This window comes from Nycticebus coucang, chromosome 2, assembly GCF_027406575.1.
Source record: "Nycticebus coucang isolate mNycCou1 chromosome 2, mNycCou1.pri, whole genome shotgun sequence".
Classification (NCBI taxonomy): domain Eukaryota; kingdom Metazoa; phylum Chordata; class Mammalia; order Primates; family Lorisidae; genus Nycticebus; species Nycticebus coucang.
In genome coordinates, this window is record NC_069781.1 from 14,067,747 (window position 1) to 14,089,022 (window position 21,276).

The 21,276-nt window shown below is 41.2% G+C and overlaps 3 protein-coding genes across 8 annotated transcripts in view; 2 read left to right on the forward strand and 1 right to left on the reverse strand.

Annotated features, from left to right (window-relative positions):
* STRBP (spermatid perinuclear RNA binding protein) overlaps positions 1-21,276 on the forward strand; it is a 211,782-nt gene that overhangs the window by 163,063 nt on the left and 27,443 nt on the right. The window lies entirely within an intron of this gene.
* Positions 1-21,276, reverse strand: part of RABGAP1 (RAB GTPase activating protein 1) — a 186,033-nt gene that overhangs the window by 1,838 nt on the left and 162,919 nt on the right. For all 6 annotated transcript variants that reach the window (XM_053562974.1, XM_053562983.1, XM_053562964.1 and 3 more), the window contains 6 exons: positions 15,805-15,897; positions 15,258-15,368; positions 4,972-5,076; positions 4,014-4,097; positions 3,195-3,266; positions 1,235-1,432 (listed from right to left, as the gene is read on the reverse strand). In XM_053562974.1, the coding sequence (XP_053418949.1) occupies positions 1,235-1,432; positions 3,195-3,266; positions 4,014-4,097; positions 4,972-5,076; positions 15,258-15,368; positions 15,805-15,897 (663 nt within the window). The remainder of the gene's footprint in view (positions 1-1,234; positions 1,433-3,194; positions 3,267-4,013; positions 4,098-4,971; positions 5,077-15,257; positions 15,369-15,804; positions 15,898-21,276) is intronic.
* On the forward strand, positions 12,396-12,871 carry LOC128566342 (40S ribosomal protein S15a). The gene has a single exon (XM_053563120.1). It carries the CDS (start codon positions 12,407-12,409, stop codon positions 12,797-12,799), a length of 393 nt encoding a protein of 130 aa, XP_053419095.1. The 5' UTR covers positions 12,396-12,406; the 3' UTR covers positions 12,800-12,871.

Consider the following 21,276-nt stretch of genomic DNA (forward strand, 5'->3'; position numbering starts at 1 on the left):
GACATGCTTAAAGATTTGGGAGCATTCTTAGTGAACACCTCATTTTTTGCCTGGTCTGCTTATACAAAGGGCTTGCTACTTTAATATTAGTTTCCCTCTCTTGCCCACCAGGCGCACACCAGGCAGATGGTAGTGCTTTAGCTTTGATTGTGTCATTAATTTCCAGCAAACACCTTTAAAGTTTAAATTCCCTAGCATGACATTTTAGATGTTTCACAATCTGGGCCCACAGACTCTGCCCACTGCATGGAAGTAAGTCCTGAGGCTCCTTATCGGGCAGGCCCTCTCCTTCCTCTGTGCTGTTGAATACTGCCTATACCTAGAATGCATACTGTTCTTTCTCTTCTGCATCTGCAACCCCTGTTTCATCAAAGCTTGGCTATGATGATACCTTTTCTGACTGTCCTGAGCTATCGTACTGCCAGGTCTTGTCTTTGCAGTCCCAACTGTAAAGAACAGGGCCTCAAAGAAAGCAGATGCCCAGTGCATGTGTGTGATGAGGGAGACATGGCCTGAAGCTTTGTTCCAAACTTAGTTCCTTCCACAAATAGCTCTTAGTGGTGCTGGTTAAATTAGCAGTGTAGTATAAAGTTAACCAAAATAAGGACTAATTTCTTCATCAGGAATGGAAGCTTAGATAAATTAGATAATATGCCCAAGGTTATAAACAAGTTTAAGTGATAGGAGTTGGAACAATAAAAGCTTGAATTTACAAAGCCCCCACTACTCTAGACACTTTTCCGTGCGTTAAGTGCTCAAAACAACCTATCATATAGGGACTCTAATCATTCCCATTTGTAGAGAGGTTTCTAACCCAAGGTCAAAGAGGTCAGTGGTAGAGCTGTGTCTTAAAGCACATGTTCTCTGTCCCACTGAAAGGATTTCAAGCTTTGTGTATAATTCTCAATAACACAAAGTCCAGATCTTTAGGATACACTGGAAAATAATTTTTTTAACAAGTCTCATGGGCTTTCTCCATGAGAATTATGGTCAAAGTTCAAAAGTGGATGCCAGGAAGGCTATGTTAACCAGTGTGATGAAAATATGTCAAATTGTATATAAAACCAGTGTATGCTGCCCCAAGATTGCATTAATATACACAGCTATGATTTAATAAAATAACAACAATAATAATAAAAAAATTTAAAAGTAGGGGGAAACCCCAAACTATAGAGATCATTTCTGGGGTTTCTAGTTTCTAGTCCACAAGCACACGTCTGGGTTCTATGGTTACCTGTATCTTACACTCAGCTTCCACCAACTGGAGCTTGGTTTGTGCCAGTTCTAGTTCCATCTCTCTCAGCTGATTCTTGAGTGTCTCTTTTTCTTCATCTGTGTCCTCATCTAAAACCTCGTTGGTTGAGCTGATGCCCTTTACGCGCCCTTCTTTGTTGAAAAATTCTCGGCAGCGTTCACAGTCATCCACTTTTTGCTGAAATTGAATGTCAGATGGTGAAGAAGTTAAGAAGAAAAACTACTTTTAAGGTGGTGTGAGCATCTCCTTTGGGAGAGCCAAGAGATCTAGGAGATTGCTTCTCTGTTGACCACTACAGAAACCTGTGCTCTTTTTGTAAAGTGACAGATAACCCACTGGAAAAGTCACTTGGTATTATATACCAAAAATAATGAAAATACTCCCTAATCTAATAATCTCATTTCTAGGAACCCCCAGCTAAAAAAATGAAGCCAAGGCTAGATCACTGCAGAACTGGTGATGTGAAGAAGGGGGGGGGGGGGGAATGATAAACTATCCAACAAGTGGAAGTAATAAATATGAAAGTCTGTCCAGAAAGTTTCCAGCCATGCAATATGAAAAATAAGACACACAAGGCTGGAGACTTTGCAGACAGGCCTTCGTGCTTGTGCATATGAGGACGCACACAGCCTCTGAAAGGGTTTCAAGGAAGTTTTCTTAACGTGAGAAAATGGATAAATGGTGGTTGAAAGAAACAGGACATAAAAATGTATATAAAATATGGCCACAAAAATATATACACCATACTTTATCAAGATTAAGATGCCATTGACTATCAGACATCATTTTATGTTCCTCTAAGAAAATATTCAACCAATTAAACCACAAAAACCTAATTATAAAAGGTTTGTTTTTAGAGACAGAAATGTAGGGGGGAAAAGCTTAGTTTAGAATGAATGAAATTTTATATGATAAACACAAAGAATGAAAGAATACACACCAAAGTGTTAATAATGATGTTATATGTGAGTAATAGGATTGTAACATTTTTTCCCCCTTATTCTTATTTCCTATATTTCCTGAAAGAGCATTAATTATAGCTTTAGAATCATAAAATAACTTATATTTTTAAAAAAGATATATCCAGTTAAACACTAATTATGATAGAGGCCAGTGTCTCTTGGACTAGGTACAACATTGCTTTGTGAAAACACAGCCGATGAGCACAGAACTCTCCCACATTCCTGTCTGCTGAGTTGTAAATATCTCAGTAAAGCACATTTAAGTAAATTACTCATTTTAGTAAAATCTGACAAGCACTCTTAGTCTTTAAAGAAAGAATGCACCTCTAAACTGGCAACAAAACATTAAAAAATTGAAGTCCTGTCCTAAGGCAGGTATGATGGTATGCATTCACAGTACAAGCTATTTGGGAGGCTCAAGTGGGGGGAGGGGAGGAGATCACTTGAGCCCTGTAATTCAAGGACAGCCTGGACAACATCACAAGACTCTGTCTCTAAAGAAAAATAAATTAAAAAATTAAAGTCCTCACTGTATTTGGATCTATTATAGCAGAAGAAACAAGCTCAGGTTGAGAGTATCTCTGCTTCTACAGAGCACTAGAGAGTAGTAAGTCATAGCAAATGTTCTTGACCTCTTCACCCCCACCTCAAGCAGAACCCATTACTCGCAGAAATCCTTTTACCTCAAGGTCACATTCCAGCAACCAGCATTACCAACAGGATTCGAAATCTTGGGCACTTATACTTTGAGATCTAAAGACAGTCCTTTTGCTGTCCTCTGTATTCCCGTTCCAGAAAAAGCAGGCATAATATTAGTTGGCAATTACTGAGCCAGGCCGTGACAGGTGCCTTATCAGGTACTTCTCAGCTTCTCTCACTTTTGAAATCATCTGCCCCCCTCCCAGAATCTGTCGTGCTGAACATAACCGTAAGATGAACTAGGTGGTATAAAACCTCTTTGTTAAAGGAAGCCTTACCCGAATTTTCTCAATTTCCACTTTATTAGCTGTCTGCTGCTTTTCCAATCTTTCACTCAACTGAGAACAAATCTGAAGAAACAAACATAAAATGAAAATCCTCTAGAGCAATGAAATCACCTGCATAATTTGGGCCCAGGAGAAATTCTTCAGTGTAAGCTGAAATGCACTAAGTGGAACAAACAGAGCACCAAATAGGCTGCTACTGTTTGGGGGTGGGGTGTAAAACTGATGGACAGAGGTTCCTCCGGTTGTGCCACCACCTATGCATCCATCGACCTAGGAATAGCAGGAACCCATCAGGACTACACTCAATGGACAATGGTGTTTGAACGCTTGCCAAATTCATGAGCCAGCCTGAGAGATTCTGGCATAGGAAGGAACAAGACTGATTTAGTTATGTTCTTAAAATTCAACCAGCCAGAGAGAAAACTGGTTTACAACTATACATATATATATATTTGTGTGTGTGTGTGTGTATATATATATATATTTTTAAATATATATCCATAATTCTGAACGTAAATCCTCCCCAAAATATCATGTGGATTTCATTTATTAAGTACCTACTGCATGCTGGGTACTATGCCAGGCAGTTTACAAACATGGTCTTTTGAACCTTAACAATGGTCCTCCCAGGTAGGAATTATTTCCCTTGTTATATAATTGAGAATAAGTAAAGTTACTTGTCAACGCAAGGGACAGAGAAAGGATTTGAAACCAGAGTGCTAAAGCATTTGAGTTTGCAGAGTATACATTTCATGCAAGGAAGCAGGACTTCCAGAGTACACAGCACAATGCCAGGGTAAGAGAACCCACCTGTTTGTAGTCACCGATGATTGAACTGTTTTTTTTAATCTCAGATTCTGCCTTGTCAAGTTCCCGACGACACATTTCTTTTAACTGCATACATAGAAAAGCAAAAGTGAGTGTTTTAACGGAAAGCAAAGGAAGCTTTATCACTAATTGCTTAGTGCTAGGCTTTCCAAAAGGTGCCTGGCCTCACTAACTCCGGAAGGGCTCTCCTTCACCTACCTTCTTCCTTCACGTGACAGTATTAACCCCTGGTTTTGATGCCAGGAGAGGGAAAGAACAGTGAAAACTTGCAAAAACGTCAGACCACATTTCAGACTGGGGCTTTTGCTTAAGTTCTTCCCTGCTAGCACAACCCAACCTGTGAACCTTTGCTAAGGAGGCAGCACAAACCAAACATAGAACAGTGAGCTAGGGATAGGGCTATAGTTTTCGCACTACCTCATTTTTAATGAGACAGTGCTTTGCCATCTCTCACTCCTGCTGGTCCTGCCTCCTGGAGGACCATGATGGGAGAGGACAGAGGGGGCTGCTCCAATACACAGTATCCAGAGCTCTTCCTATGACTTCAGTGACTGTGGAGCACTAGCTCAGAACAAGACTTCTAGAATTTGCTCTATGAGGGCAACATCAAAGGACAAGCAGGTGAAGACCAAACAATACCACATGTACTGTCCTTTGGCAGAAATATTGTCCCCCTCCCCCTCCCCCCGGTCACTGTTACACCCATACACTGATGCACAAGAAATTCTGTTGTCCTAACAAAGGATGGCGTTTGACCCACTATCTCCTCCTAGGCTTAAATTTTTAAGAACCATTATGCTTTACACAGTTTAAAGAAAAGGTCTCTGAAGAGAAATTGAAGCCAGCCATGTCCAGGTTCTCTGGTGCCATCAGGACATCATCAGAGGAACTCCCAATTCCAGGACACAGGAATGTGGGGGAAGAGCAAAGTTCCCCTCACCTGAGCAGACTCTTCTTCCAACCGTCTTTTCTCTTCTTCTGCATCAATCAACTTCTGTTTGGTCATCAGCAGCTCCTTGTTCAGTGCATCTGCCTTTTCTTCAGCCTGAAACATTTAAGATATCCTGTCACAGAAGAGCAACTGAGAACTGGAACAGATTTATATAATGTAGCACAACCCCATGTTAAGATGACAGGGAACTGGGATTCAGAGAGGGAAAATGGTATGTGCAGTGAGACTACTCTCCTGCAGAAAGACAAGTCATTGAGAACCTCTTTCACCTTCAGGTTCTTCATCTGAGGGATAAGGCATGAAAAGCATTCAATGTAGTGTCTGGAATATATCAAACAGTCAATAAAAGGTAGTTGTCATTATTATTAATAATAATAAAATCTAGTTTTCTTTTCTTCTAAACGCTCAGTATTCTGCTGAAAAGTCCTACGCTTTGCTTTCTTATTCCCTGACAAAGGAAAATGCCCCTTCCTGACACTTTCTCAACATCTTTAATGGCTGCCTTCCACCAAAGTCTTTTCCAAAAGCATGCAAAGATCTGTTGGGCAGATCTGTGAGTCTCAGTAAAAATGATGTATCTGTGCCTGGCATTTGAGTTCTTGACACTGGTCACTCCAAGGATAACTGAAGAATGACTATTCCATGCTAGAGAACTATCGAGAATTAGACACAGTGGGTCTCTTCTGTGCAACTTACCTACAACCTACCTTGGCAGTGGACGGTGGATTTTCCTTATATTAAATAGCGTTTCTGATGTTACCTAGCTAATGTGGTATAACTGAGCTCCTGAGCTTTCCCTTACACTATACCTCCTCTCCCACATCTTTGGGAAGAAGAGGTTCCAGAGGCCTGGGTCCTTAAATGAATGGCGAACTCGGAATAGCATGATACGCTAATTCAAAAGGCCATGAATTACTGGCAAACTGCACATGTACACAGTAAATGGGGTCCTACAATTAAGACCTGTCCTTCCTGGGGAGTTCTTTATAATCTCCTCCTCTAGCTCAACACTAAGAAGCAATCAAAGGAAAATAAAGAGACTCAAACGACAGGGAAAATAATCAGTAAGGAGAATAAAGATCTGTTAAGTAGAGATTATGTTTTACTTTTTTTTTTGCTTGTACGAAAGGTTTTTATTGGTGAGGGAGGAGCAGCACCAAGGAGGAGAGAAAAGAAGAGAGAGAGGGGGGAAAAGAGAGAGAGAGGGAAGGGGTGGGTGAGAGACAGAGAGGAGAGAAGAGATTATGTTTTTCTTTAACCAACAGAACAACCTATTATCTGTCCACTGGACTTGAAGAACAACTTTTTTTTGTACAGACTCTGTACCGCCCTCGGTAGAGTGCCGTGGCGTCACATGGCTCACAGCAACCTCTAACTCTTGGGCTTACGCGATTCTCTTGCCTCAGCCTCCCGAGTAGCTGGGACTACAGGTGCCCGCCACAACGCCCGGCTATTTTTTTTGTTGCAGTTTGGGCGGGGCTGGGTTTGAACCCACCACCCTCGGCATATGGGGCCGGTGCCCTACTCACTGAGCCACAGGCTCCGCCCAAAGAACAACTTTTGAACATTACTTTAGAGCTTGGGTCAAACACTGAAGTTCTCTCCTTTATTCATCATTACCAATGTAAATGATGATTAATACTAAAACTGACTTTAAGTATTATACTAAGAAATATGGAAGAGCCAAGTGATTAACGGAGTCTTCTAACTCAAGAGTCTTCCCTGCCCACACACTACGTACTTTATACAGAAGTTCAGTAGGGAAGTGATTTCCCCAAGCACTTATCACGTATGTGGCAGAGCTGGACTCTAAAGCCAGGTCATCTGATGTTGAGCCCAGCGCTTGCACCACTGCTCCTAGAGCTGCTTCTCCATGCTGCATCAAGGAGAAGGTACATAAAGGCTACTGGACCGAACCCAGCAGGGCTATCTAACAGCACTCCACTCATTGCACAGCCACTCTGTCTAGGTGTGAGAGAACGTCTGGTGATTAACAAACATGAATCCAGACATCTACTTCTATCCGCCAGCCCTGTGCATGCTTTTGAAAAAGACTATAGCGGGGACAGCCATTAGATGAAAAGAAGGAAACAGGGACCAGATTTAATCTCCCACTATAAACAGAAACTGTACAAAATATATAAAACAACTTTTCAGACACTGAAAATGATAAATGCAGAACTGTGGTTTCCCAGGGAAGGAAAACAAGGTGAGTTCTACTTTCACCCTGGCTTTCTGTGTAGGACCAAGCAGAGCATGAAGACACCAAAAGTTAAGGAGGCCGTCAGAAGATCTGGTCAGCTAAGGCAGCAGAAAACTATAGGTAGAGCTCTGGAGAGGAGGGGCTCTAGATTAGCTTATAAGGTAGAAGAGGAGGGAAAATGAAATCATGAAAATACCCAAAGCATACAGGACAAACAGAAAGCTAATTCCCATATAAAGACATAGATATGTCAAAAGGAAAAAGACGCACATGTCATATAATACTATGAAGGCTGCAGTAGCTATATAAATATAAAGTCCACTGATGAACAAATGAGGATTACCAGGAACAAAGAGGGGCATTTCATAATGATAAAAGAGTTGTTACATTAAGAAGGTCTAAGAATCTGAAATATATGCAGAAATTAAAATTACAGGAAACAAAAACCTACGTAACTGAGAAGAAAAAAAGAAAAATACACTACTACAGTCAGACTTCCATGTTCCCCTCTTAGTAAGTGACAAGCAGATAGCAAATCATTAAGTCTATAGAGGATGTGAACATGATCAGTCCGCCTGAAGTAACTGACACCGAGCACTCCACCTACAACAGAACACACAGACTTGCCAAGAGCACATGGGACCTTCATCCACATAGACTATATGATGACCATAAAATAAATACCAATGTTTCCTATAAGGATTAGATCAGACAGGATATAATCTTGGATCACAGGAGAATTAAATGAGAAATAACAGAAAAAAATTTGGTAAAAATTTCTAATATTTGGAAATTAAATTACATACTACTAGTTAACTCACATAGGTCAAAGAAGATGTAACAAGAACTGAATGAAAATAAAAATCTACACATCAGAATAGCCGCAAGTGAAAGTAGTGCTTACATGAAGATTTATAACTTTATTATGTATTTATTTATTTATCTCAGAGTGCCGTGGTGTGATAGCTCACAGCAACCTCAAACTCTTGGGCTCAAGCCATCCTCTCCTTCAGTTTTATTCCCTCTATTTTTAGTAGATATGGGTGTCACTCTTGCTCAGGCTGGTCTCAAATGCCTAAACTCACCTGCCTCGGCCTCCCACAGTGCTAGGATTATGGGCATGAGCCACAGCACCTGGCCTTATATGTGCAAAGTCCTAAAGAAATATATGAAAAAGCTACTAGATTAATTAAATGAATTTAGCAAGATCACAGTACACAAGTTTGCAACACAGAAATCAACTATATTTGTAGTGACTAGCAATAAAAAATTGGAGACAGAAAGGGCAGCAATCCCTTATATCAATGGGCAAGAGACATGAATAGAACCTTCTCTAAAGAAGACAGACGAATGACTAACAAACATGAAAAAATGTTCATCATCTCTATATATTAGAGAAATGCAAATTAAAACCACCCTGAGATACCATCTAACCCCAGCGAGAATGGCCCACATCACAAAATCTAAAAACTACAGATGCTGGCGTGGATGTGGCGAGAAGGGAACACTTTCACACTGCTGGTGGGACTGCAAACTGGTACAACTTTTATGGAGAACCCTCAAAGCACTCAAGCTAGACCTCCCATTTGATCCTGCCATCCCATTACTGGGCATCTACCCAGGAGTTAAAAAATCCTTTTATCATAAGGATCCTTGCACTAGACTGTTTATTGCAGCTCAATTTACAATCGCTGAAAACAGCCTAAATGCCCGCCAACCCAGGAATGGATTAACAAGCTGTGGTATATGTATACCATGGAATACTATTCAGCCATTAAAAAAAATGGAGACTGTACACTTTGTATTAACCTGGATAGAAGTGGAACACATTATTCTTAGTAAAGCATCATAAGAGTGGAGAAGCATGAATCCTATGTACTCAATTTTGATATGAGGACAATTAATGACATGGTGGGGGAAGGGGAGAGGAGAGAGAGAAAGGAGGAGGGAGGGGTGGGGGAAAGGAAGAGCAGAGAGAAGAAAGGAGGGAGGGGGGTGGGTCTTGGTGGGTGACTCACCTTTTGGGGTCAAGACACAATTATAAGAGGGACCTTGCCTAACAAATGCAATCAGTGTAACCTGGTTTCTTGTACCCTCAATGAATCCCCAACAATAAAAAAAAGGGAGAGAGAGAGAAAATAGAGGCCCAGAGATGCAAAGTAACTTGTACAAGATGACATGATCATGGTCAGCAAGGGACTGACCAAGATGGCGTATCAACCCAGATAATTTGACTTCTGAATCTGTATTATTCACTCCTATCCCGCAAGTGCCACTGGCATATAATAAATTATGCTAATATTATCACTTTATTTAAATAGATGGATTATTACACATATCATGTAGAGTAGAATATATACACATTTCATAAAAGGTCTCACTTTACCATAAACTAAGTGAAATACGTAAAAGTATAAGCCAATTGATCATAAAATTGGCCCCAAACCAATATTCAGGACATGTATGTACCAAATGTAAAGGTGCTTTAAACAATATATGACCCATAGCGTTATGAAATATGAACCAAGAAAATTTGAGTTTCTTTTTTTTTTTTTTCTAATTAAATATTTTTCTCATAAAAAGAAAAATTGGAAACAGAGGGAAGACCATGTGAAGACACAGGGAGAAAGTGGCCATCAGGAAGCCATGGAAAGAGGCTCAGAAGAAATCAATCTGCTGACACCTTGACCTTAGACTTTTTTTTATTGAGACAGAGTCTCACTTTGTTACCCTCAGTAGAGTGCTGTGCAACCTCAAACGCTTGGGCTCTTGCCTCAGCCTCTCTAGTAGCTGGGACTACAGGCGACTGCCCCAGTGCCTATTTTTTGTTGTTGTTTTGTTTAGCAGGCCTGGGCTGGGTTCAAACGCACCAGCCCCGGAGCATGTGGCTGGTGCCCTGACTTGATCTTAGACTTTTAATCTCCAAGGCTGTTAGAAAATAAATTTCTGTTGTTTAAGACGACAACAACAACAAAAGTTGGAAAATGAAATTTTTAAAAATGCCGTTTTACAATAGATTAAAACAAAAATGGTTTATGAACTGAAAAATAAAACACACTGTTGAGAGAAATCTAGAAAAGACCTTCATAAGTGAAAATTGGAACATGTTTATGGATTGGAAAGGTTGATTACTGTTCAGGTATCGGTTCTCCCCAAGATGATTTACAGATTCAATGAAAACTCCATTCAAAATCCCAGAAGGGGGCGGCGCCTGTGGCTCAGTGAGTAGGGCGCCGGCCCCATATGCCGAGGGTGGCGGGTTCAAACCCAGCCCCGGCCAAACTGCAACAAAAAAGTAGCCGGGTGCTGTGGCGGGCACCTGTAGTCCCAGCTACTCAGGAGGCTGAGGCAAGAGAATCGCTTAAGTCCAGGAGCTGGAGGTTGCTGTGAGCTGTGTGATGCCACGGCACTCTACCGAGGGCCATAAAGTGAGACTCTGTCTCTACAAAAAAAAAAAAAAAAAAAAAAAAATCCCAGAAGGTTTTTATTTCCAGAAATTGACAAGCTGATTCTAATATTTATATAGAAATGCAAGGGTCTTAGAGCAGCCAAACAATTTTCTAAAAGAACAAAAAAGTTGGAGGACTTACATGACCTTATTCTAATAAGATTAGAAAGCTACTGTTGTTGTCCTCACAGTAAACAAGTCTCTGGCATAAGGATAACATACAGATGGACCGGGCAGACGGAGACTAAAGTAGACACACAAGTACAGGATCAATGGATTTTAATAAAAATGCCAAAGAAGTTCAATGGAGACAGTTTAGCAACCTGTTCAAGGTGACAGAACTAGTAACTGAGAGTAACTAGAACTGAAGGTCATAACCCAGCATGTGGGCTCCCACGTCAATTTCCTTTGTCATTGTCTATCTCAGCATGGAGTGACACAATCCTGTCAGCCCTGCCAAGGACCTTCCAAAGGTTCCCTCTCACCCTTTCAGCAGCAGTGTCAGGTCCAGTCATGATTCTCACTTCTTAGAGGTGAAAGCTTAATTGGGATCACCCAGGGATTAAGTGGCTGACTTGGAATTTCTCCACAGCTTCTATGTGAAGAATAGCAAATGTGACAGGTGATGAATAACAAAAGTGGTGTATAATCAACTGGAAATACAAAGAGGGCTCTGGAAATTGTAGGAGCCTCACACCAGAGCTTTTCTCTGAGATGCAGGAAGCGAAGAGCTGAAAGGAACAAAGTTCTTTCAAAAACACGACATGGCCTATCATCTCAACGCTTTTGGGAGGATGACGCAGGAGGATCACCTAGAGTTTGAGACCAGCCTGGACAACAGAACAAGACCCTGTCGCTACAAAAAATTTTAAGAAAGAATTTAAAAGGCTGAGTGAGACTAACTCCCTGATGTCACAAAAAGTAAGAGGACCCTGGCTTAGCGCCTATAGCACAGTGGTTATAGGACCAGCCACATGCACTGAGGGTGGCGGGTTTGAACCCAGCCCAGGCCTACTAAAACAACAATGACAGCTACAACAAAAAAATAGTTGGGCATTGTGGCAGGTGCCTGTAGTCCCAGCTACTTGAGAGGCTGAGGCAAGAGAATCACTTAAGCCCAAGAGTCGGAGGTTGCTGTGAGCTGTGACGCCACAGAACTCTACCAAAGGTGACATAGCAAGACTCCATCTCAAAAAAAAAAAAAAAAGTAAGAGGACCCCAATTTCTCTCTTCACAGGGAGGAAGAACCCTTACTTATTTTCAATGATGATTCAAAAGAAACGAGGGAAGTTAACTTGGAAAGGAAAAGTCACTGTGGGGGAGGTTGAAGACAAGGTCCTTAAAATCAGCAGGGGCCCTGCTCCTCACTAAATCAGAGGATCTACCACTGACTAGGCAAGGTGATCTGCAGAAGATACTTAGCTTCTTTCTGCCTCTCAGTTTCCTCATCATGGGTATCACACTTATATTCCTTCTATAGCATGGGCTGTTTTGAGGATTTGATAAGATAACATATACAAAGCACTCAGAACAGTGCCCAGCACTCGGCAAGTGCTCAAGAAATGTTAGCTGTTATGTGTCAAAATCACAGCTTCTTGTCCCACATTTATTGTAGAGACATTGTGGCATTATATTAAAAAAAAAGCCTAAACATTCCAGTTAGATGGGCCTGGTTAGATTCCTGGCTCTGCTTCCTTCCTGCGTGCCTTCACCTGAGTCTCAAGTTTTACAGCTGTTAAAAAAAAACAAAAACAGTTTTCCGTGCCGCCATAATGGTGCGCATGAACGTCCTGGCTGATGCTCTTAAGAGCATCAACAATGCCGAAAAGAGAGGCAAACGCCAGGTTCTTATAAGGCCGTGCTCCAAAGTCATCGTCCGGTTTCTAACTGTGATGATGAAGCATGGTTACATTGGCGAATTTGAAATCATCGATGATCACAGAGCTGGGAAAATTGTTGTGAACCTCACAGGCAGGTTAAACAAGTGTGGAGTGATCAGCCCAAGGTTTGATGTGCAACTCAAAGATCTAGAAAAATGGCAGAATAATCTGCTCCCATCACGCCAGTTTGGTTTCATTGTACTGACAACTTCAGCTGGCATCATGGACCACGAAGAAGCAAGAAGAAAACACACAGGAGGGAAAATCCTGGGATTCTTTTTCTAGGGATGTAATACATACTGAAAAATAAAATGCTTCAATGGACAAAAAAAAAAAAAAAAAAAACAAAAACAAAAACCCACGATCCGTAAACGAGGCTCATGTTACTGTCCTCACAAGGTTGAAGTAAGGGTAAAAGATATGAGAGTCCAACAGAGTGCTTACAATAGAGCTGGCATCACAGATCACAGGTAAATGGAAGCTCTTATCACTCTTATTATTTTTTATCAGGTATGTAACCTAATTCTTTGACTACTGTGTCAGGACAAGACAACTTGAAAAAAGGTTTACACTGTTAGGGGCAAGTCTCAAGAACATTAAGTACTTTATAGTCCGCTTCAAACTAGTGAAATGCTGATGTTACTACAGGGTCCATGTGACTAGAGAATGCAATAGCTCAAATGAACAATTGCACCTGGAATTTGACCCTAAGCTGCCTCTTAATGTAATTTCATTACAAACACAAGGGCTCCTGGTTCAGGGCCCATTTTCTTTCCTTTTCCTTTTGTACCTCCTTTCCACATGACCTACAGCTGCTCGGAGGGCATGTCAGGTGTCCACCTCTGCCCTGCTTGAGTAGTCCCTGCTCGGTGTACAGCCTCCCTCTACTCACCAGCACAAATTCTCGACCAGTGAGAGAATGGCCCATATAGTGTTTCTACAAAGAGGAACAGAGGGTGTGCTGGCAATGGGCACCACAGGGAGGAAACTCAACCCTGATGAGCAGACTATAGTAAGCTAAAAAGCAGAGATCTCAGGTTCTGGTCACTGAGGGCTAATGTAATGACCTTGAAATGCCGTCTCTGTAAAGACTGGGAAAAGGAGCCCTCCTAGTTATATGCAACTATTTTCAGATGCCAAGCAGAGGGAATTCACACTGCTTATGACTCTTTTTTGTGTGTGTGATATAATTTTCACTACACTCTGTGACAGAGCTATTAACTCTACCTGCCCACATTTTACAGGGTGGCCAAAGTGAGAGTAGAGTAGTTGCTATTAGAATCCAGGTCTGTCCAACATTTTCTACACCGTAATTTTATTTCTACAGACAAGTAATGAGAACAAGTAAGTACTGCCATTTCTCTCTTCATCTCGTGATTAATTAATTTGAGAATCTAAAAAAACTGCAGACTTTCTACCTATGAGAATCTAATAAAAGCGCAAACTTTCAAAGAAATGCACTAGTACACAAAATTTTCATGCACCTTTGGTGGATGTCTAGGACATCCTATAGGGTTCAACACATGTATAAGGCAGGATCCCTGTAAACCCCTAGTGTATTCTTAGAACCTGAGGAAAACAACAAGCAGAAAAGTAATGCTAGGAGCCTGGGAGGGAAATCTAAGTTAGGGGCTGGCAAACTATACTCCATGGGCCAAATCCAGCCTACCACCTATTTTTGAAAAGAAGATTTACTGGAACTTGGCCATAGTCGTTCCTTTACATATTGTCTGTGGCTGCTTTTGCACCAAAGGTAGTGTTCAGTAAGTAGCAACAGAGATTGTGTGGCCACAAAGCCCTAAATGTCTGTTATCTATCCCTACGCAGAGAGTTTGCCAACTCCTGACCTAAACCATGTGTGAGTGACTGTAACTTCTAAGACAAGCCTGTGGAATAGAAAATGGGAAAGCATACTTTCAGGAAAGTCATCTCAAAATTTTCAAGATTAGGAGAAGCAGAAAAATGGGACATCTGTCCACAGAAATTACTGATGAAAATGCAAGTTGCTAAAGAACTGAGCCACATTCCAATGGGAATATTCAACAGGCACAAAATATTTTGGGTAATAAAATCTCTTCTTGTCTTGAGGAAAGTTAAGGAAATCGTAACGATTAAATGCTATTGGGTGGTGCCTGTGGCTCAGTGGGTAGGGCACTGGACCCATATACCGAGGGTGGTGGGTTCAAATCTGCCTGGCCAAACTGCAACAAAAAAATAGCTGGGCCTTGTGGTGGACGCCTGTAGTCCCAGCTACTCGGAAGGCTGAGGCAAGAGAATCGCCTAAACCTAGGAGTTGGAGGTTGTTGTGAGCTGTGTGACGCAACGGCACTCTACCGAGGGCCATAAAGTGAGACCCTGTCTCTATTTAAAAAAAAAAAAAAAAAAAAAGTTCAACTGGTAGATTGGACCTCATCAAAATTAAAACCTAAAAAAAAAAAAAAAAAAGAATAATAAAATAAATAAATGCTATTGCCGATTGTGGTAACATAAGAACCAAAAAGTCTCTCAACTGAATGATGTTTGGGAAAAGGAGGTCAGGGATTGCATGGACAATGAGAACAGAATATGGTAAGGAGGGCTTAATGAGATAACTGACACACTGACAAGCAAGTTGTATCATAAGAAGGAAAACTTTGTCGGTAACTAGAATAATAAACACTAAAGTTAAGGGATTTCATTTGATGAAGGGAGAAGTCAAGTGTGCGTCAGTGTGGCCTTCTCCCTGCAGACCTACAAGACTTACATTATCCAGGTCCTTCCGCAGTGCAATCTTACTCGTCACTAGCTCATGGGCTAAGTCATCGTTTTCCTGTTCCAATCTCATGTTAGCTTCTTGTAGACGCCTATTCTCCCGCTGAAAGGTAGGAAAAAAAAAGTTACAGACACATAAAAATCACAGGGAAATGATAATTTCTCAAGGCTAAACCTGAAAATGAATTTCTATACCCTATGGGAAAAATAAGGGACATGGCTGGTCCTTATGTTTCCAAACCAACAATTTCTTATTTTCTACCTGCATAAAGAAATACTTTGAAATGACTCAACTGACTTTGTCAAGCAGCTACTTCTTAACTGTGACGAAAGGCCACTGAAGTGTAACAAACTAGGCATCTAGTTTGAAGCAAAAAAAGACCACCAGACCCTGCTTTCTCTTTTGTAAATTCAAAATGAAAACTGAACCCAGAAACACTGGAACTGAATTTTAAAAAGGATGTATAAAGCTAGTTACAGGCACAATTGTATCAAAAGAAAGGCTAGAAGCTTCTCACGTCGAGGCCATGAGTACGGACCTCAAATCGCTCAATGGGGTCTTCTTGTTGGGCCTGCTGCTCCCTCATGGTGTGATATTCTTTTTCATATTTTTTCAATTTCTTCTGACTAATCTGTAGGACAAATCATAGAGCAAATTAATTAGTATCAGAAAATAGTGGGCACTTCAGTGCCTGCACAGAAAAGCAAGACTTCTGGTGACCTGGGGAACCCCAGTTGCTATGAAGTAGTGCTTCCTATTCTTTTGGAGTGAAATCATCGGAGTGGGATATAAATTAAGGACCCAAAATTCTTACTCAATGACTACTGTGTCCAGGGTCCTGTTGGAGATACAGCAGAACCTCCACAGTTGACCGAATTTTCAGAGATCAGACATGGACTACATGTATGTTCCACACAGGAGGCCTAATCCCTTGTATTGACCGCCACCGTAGATTGACCAATTTGTTAGTCCCTTGGGTGGTCAACTCACAGAGGTTCAACTGTATTTGGTTGTTAATACTTTAATGAACATCCTACAGATGGTACTTTCTACTTGAGTTCTGGGTTCTATTTGCCCCTAATAATAAGAAGCAGCCATTTTATTCAGCACGTACCAGAACTGCTGCTAAATGCTTTAAATGTGTGATCTCACAACACTTGTACAAGGTACACTATTATTACCTATTATCCTTTTCATTTTGTAGGCAAGTTAACTGAGGGATAAAGAGATTGGTTATATAACTTGACCAAAGTTACTCATTCGAGGACTGGCAAATTTAGGATTTGAGCCCAGGCAGTTGGACTCCATCCAAAGTCCAAGTTGTAACCACCTACCTTACTACCCTACCACTTCTCTAACCTCTTTCCTCACTTTTCTAACTGCCCCTGTTATTTGAAATAGGCACAATTCTCTCTGCTAGCAAAAACACAGCTCTGCTGACCACTCCACCTATGTGCCCTTTTGCCCCATCAATCTTCTCCTTTCTCTAAAGCCTTTTCTTACCAACCATTTTGCAAACCATAGCCCTGTATCTTCATGACCATTGCTTCATGATTTCTCCCTCCTTAATCTCTATAAATCAGACTTTTATTCTGACTACCCTACACAAAGAACCCTCTTGAAAGTCACCAATGGTGTTTTACTCCACGCACTGGGTCCCCACTTAGATATCAAAACTCCTTAACTTTCAAGCTGTAACATGACCTGCTCCTTTTTCTTCTATCTTTTCTCTATGCTCTTGGCTTTCCTTCTACCTATCAGGTGTTCCCCACCTTCTCTTTCTTCAATCTCATAACCAAGGCCCAAGGGCACACCTTCAAGATGTAATTTGTCTGTTTGATTCTTTCTTCCAAACTGCTAATCCATTCCCTATGTTTTAAAAAATTACAAAATATAATAGAAAAGTGTTAAACTAGTATATACAATTCATACTTACTATTTATTTCAGACAGAGTCTCAAGCTGTTGCCCTGGGTAGGGTGCCGTGGCGTTACAGCTCACAGCAACCTCAAACTCTTAGGCTTAAGCGATTCTCTTGCCTCAGCCTCCCAAGTAGCTGGGACTACAGGCACCTGCCAGAACACCTGGCTGTTTTTTTGGTTGTAGTTGTCATTGTTGTTTGGCAGGCCTGGGCTGGATTCAAACCGGTCAGCTTCAGTGTACGTGACTGATGCCTTAGCTGCTGAGCTATAGGACCTGAGCCTTATTTATTTTTTTCCTGAGACAGTTTCATTATGTCACCCTCAGTAGAGTGCCATAATGTCACAGCTCACAGCAACCTCAAACTCTTGGTTTTAAGCAATTCTCTTGCCTCAGCCTCCTGAGTAGCTGGGACTACAGGTGCCCACCACAATGCTTGGCTTTTTTTTTTTTTTTTTTTAATTATAGTTGTCATTGTTGTTTAGCAGGCCCAGGCTGGGCTCGAAGCTGCCAGCCTCAGTGTATGTGGCTGGTGCCATAACCACTGAGCTATGGGCACCTAATCGAAGTCCAAGATTAACTTTGTGTCTCTCATAAAAATAGCATTTTAAGTGAATTCAGGAAGCAGGAAAAACTATAGATTCAGCCCCAGAGCTCTGAATCACACCTACTATTAGCTGACTCCCATCAGAAGGCTTTGGAAATTACAGCTTCACAAGGATATATATATGTACATATATATACACACACACATATACTTGTGTGTGTGTACTAATGTACACAATTTAAAGAACGAGTAAAAGTAATAATCATCCCTTCTTGAAGCTTCAATAATTAGCATTAAATTGGTTACTTGGAAATCTAGCTGTTAGGTCTTCAGGTCCAGGTAACTAACAGTATAGTCCAACTTCCTTCTATTACTGATGAAGAGACTGAGACCTGGAAAGGGGGTGGGGGTGGGAAAGGCCCACATTTGTGGCATGCAGGTATTAACATCTCCAATTCCCTGTTCTGTTATGCTCTGTCTTGAGCTGCCTGGTGTTCCTCTCCCACTGACTCTGTGAACACCTCCCTTACTTGAGATCTTATAGGCCTGCTTTGATTGGAGCTCCATTCCTAGAGTGTGGCTGCTGCCCAAGGAAGGAAGACAGCACTATGCCCTGGCTTTAGTCAATAGCAAGATGTCCATTCAACATTTGGGGTGAGGCTGGAAGCTGTAGAGTATCATCTTTAGATCCAGATCCTCTGTGGTTTCAGGTCAATGCTGGGGTAAATGTGTATTGCATACCTAAGTGACCTGCAAAGAAAGCAGCTAAATAAAATGTCTGTGTGATCAGTAAATGTTATAAAGAGCTTGTAAATAGCAGACACTTCATCCTAGTGCTCTCTGTAACCTGAAAAGTGAGAAGGGAAAACAGTGGATATGAGGCTCCCTCAGCACTTTTAAAACAACCAAAGTGACACCAAATACTATAAAACATTTTCACCAATCTTTAGGACTCTTTGGCTGTTTATTCTTATAGTAGGATAACATTTTCCTCCATAAATATGTATTTTATAAGGCTCATTACAAAATAATTTCTTCTATATTTCATTAACCTGTATTACATACAACTGCCTTATCCTCCCAGAAAATGGGTTGATTCTCCCTCAGCATTATAACGACAGTTAACGTATGCTGATTTCCTGCTAAATGCTAGAATCTTTACATAGAACATCTCATTTGCTTCTTACATTTTTGTGATAGGTCATAAGTAGTTACACACACAAAAAAAATAAGTAGTTTTTTTTTTTCGCTTTTCCCATTTTATAAGTTTTCTGCATTGAGCATGAATTATTTTTATAAATAAGAAAAAATACTATTTAAAAATTATTCTCATCATTATTCTGGTCTTTTCTAAAACAGGATTCTGATCATCTCTCTAGCTAATGATCTGTCTTGCTTCTGAATCAAGGGGTCACCTGTCAGTTCTGGGTGCACAGAAAGCTCTGCCATCTTGGACTAGCTCAGTTTCTTCCCATTCTTCAGCCTCACTAGTTCTCAGTCTCTCTCCCCCGGCCTTAAATGCTTCACTTTCCACTCCTACCGTAAACACAAAATAAATTAAAATACCATAGCTTGGAGGGATTCACAGCTGATGCTGACTTTTATAGAGTGGTTGGCTACATACCAAAGCCAACCAGTTCAGAATACCTCTGAGGTGCCCACCCAAGACAAAGACCGATGCCTGACATTTGAACAGGGAACCAGGAGGCACCAGCAGTGGCAGCAGCAGTGTAAGCCTCCTCCTGAGCCTGCATCCTAGACAGACTAGCACCTCTCAGCCTGACTGTCATACATTACCAGTGTTTGCCCCAGGCCAGAACTGTGTTTCACTCCCTGTTATCCCTTGTCCATGGACACAGGGAGTGCCTAGAAATGCTTGCTAAATTAGTGAAGTAATCTGGACCTTCTTTTCCTTGCACTGACAATTCTTCTCAATGGAAGTGGTATCCAAAGTGGACACATAATGGAAGCCTATTCTTTCTGTCTGGATAACCCCACACCTGGCTCACTCCTATTCACCCTTCAGATCAGAGCTCCAACACCCCTTCCTTCAGCAAACCCCAACCCTCATCCCCTGTCAGATCAAGTCTTTCAGTTACATACGAGTATTCCCATAGCATCAGGGCACTTCCTCTATGACCCCTGTCCAAGTTTAAAATTACTAGGTGCCTACTTAATTGTCTATCTTCCTGATAGAAAACGGCCATATCTGTTTTGCTTAGCATTCTGTCTCCTGAATATAACTGAGACTCTAATCAGGATGCTGAACAAATCAAAGCCAAAGCCTTCCTTTTAACCTAGTAAGGATGCAATAGGGACATTTATTTACCCAATAGTTGAACCTACGCCATGCAGTGGAGGCATTAATGATATGAAGACATACACAGATCCCAGTATGCCGACTCCATGAGGGCAGGAACTCCTACTATTCATAGTGAAATTCCCAATGCTTGTCACACAGTAAGCATGAAAATACTTAATGAACAGAGACTACGGAGTCTAAGATTAATTTTGTGTCTCTCATAAAAAAAGCATTTTAAGTGAATTCAGCTCCAGAGCTCTGAATCACACCTACTGTTAGCTGACTCCCATCAGAACGCTTTGGAAATTATAGTTTCACAAAGATACACACACACACACACACACATTTTTAAAGCAGGCCCAGGCTGGGTTCAAACTCGCCAACCCTAGTACACTGGGCCAGCGCTCAACCAACTGAGCTATGGGTGCCCAGCACACAGAGGTATTTTTGCCCTCAAAAAAGATTAAATTTGAAATTCTTTCCTTGTTCTGTTTAAATGAACTTTCTTTTTTTTTTTTAAATTTTTTTTTATTTTTAATTTCAGCTTGCTTGTTCATTTTTCATTTGAAGTACTTTTTTTTTTTTTTTGTTCATTTTCTTTCTTCTTAGATGTTCTTTCTCTGGCGATGCTCTGTCCCCTTGACTCCCCAGTAGGGGGGATTACAGACGCCCACCACAACGTCTGGCTAGTTTTGATGTTAGTAGAGACGGGGTCTTACTCTGGCTCACATGCTGTTACATAGAGGTCTCGAACCTCTGAGCTCAGGCAATCCACCCGCCTCGGCCTCCCACAGCGCTGGGACTACAGGCGTGAGCCACCAGGCCCGGCCTAAATGAACTTTCAAGGGGAAGAGAACCCCAACAAATTTCTAGGGTAAGACTGGATCTGTAATTTAGGTAAAATCAATTTTATGCCACACTACAATTAGAACAGTGGCCTTTTTTTTTTTTTTTTTTAAAGACAACAAAGTTTCTCTTTTGCACAAAAGTCCAGGAGGGTGGTCAGGGCTGGTGTGATGTCACCTAGTGTGAGGAATCCAGGTTATTTCTTTTCGTCACTAGAAGTCCAGTGCACTATCCATTGCACCATAGCCAGGTTATTTCTTTTCTTTCTTTTTCTTAAATTTTATTTAAAGTATTAGTGGGTACCAGTATTATTCTTACATGGGTAAACCGTATAATGCTGATGTCAGGGCTTTTAGTGTGCTTATCAGTGTACAGTGTACCTGACAGGTAAGTTTT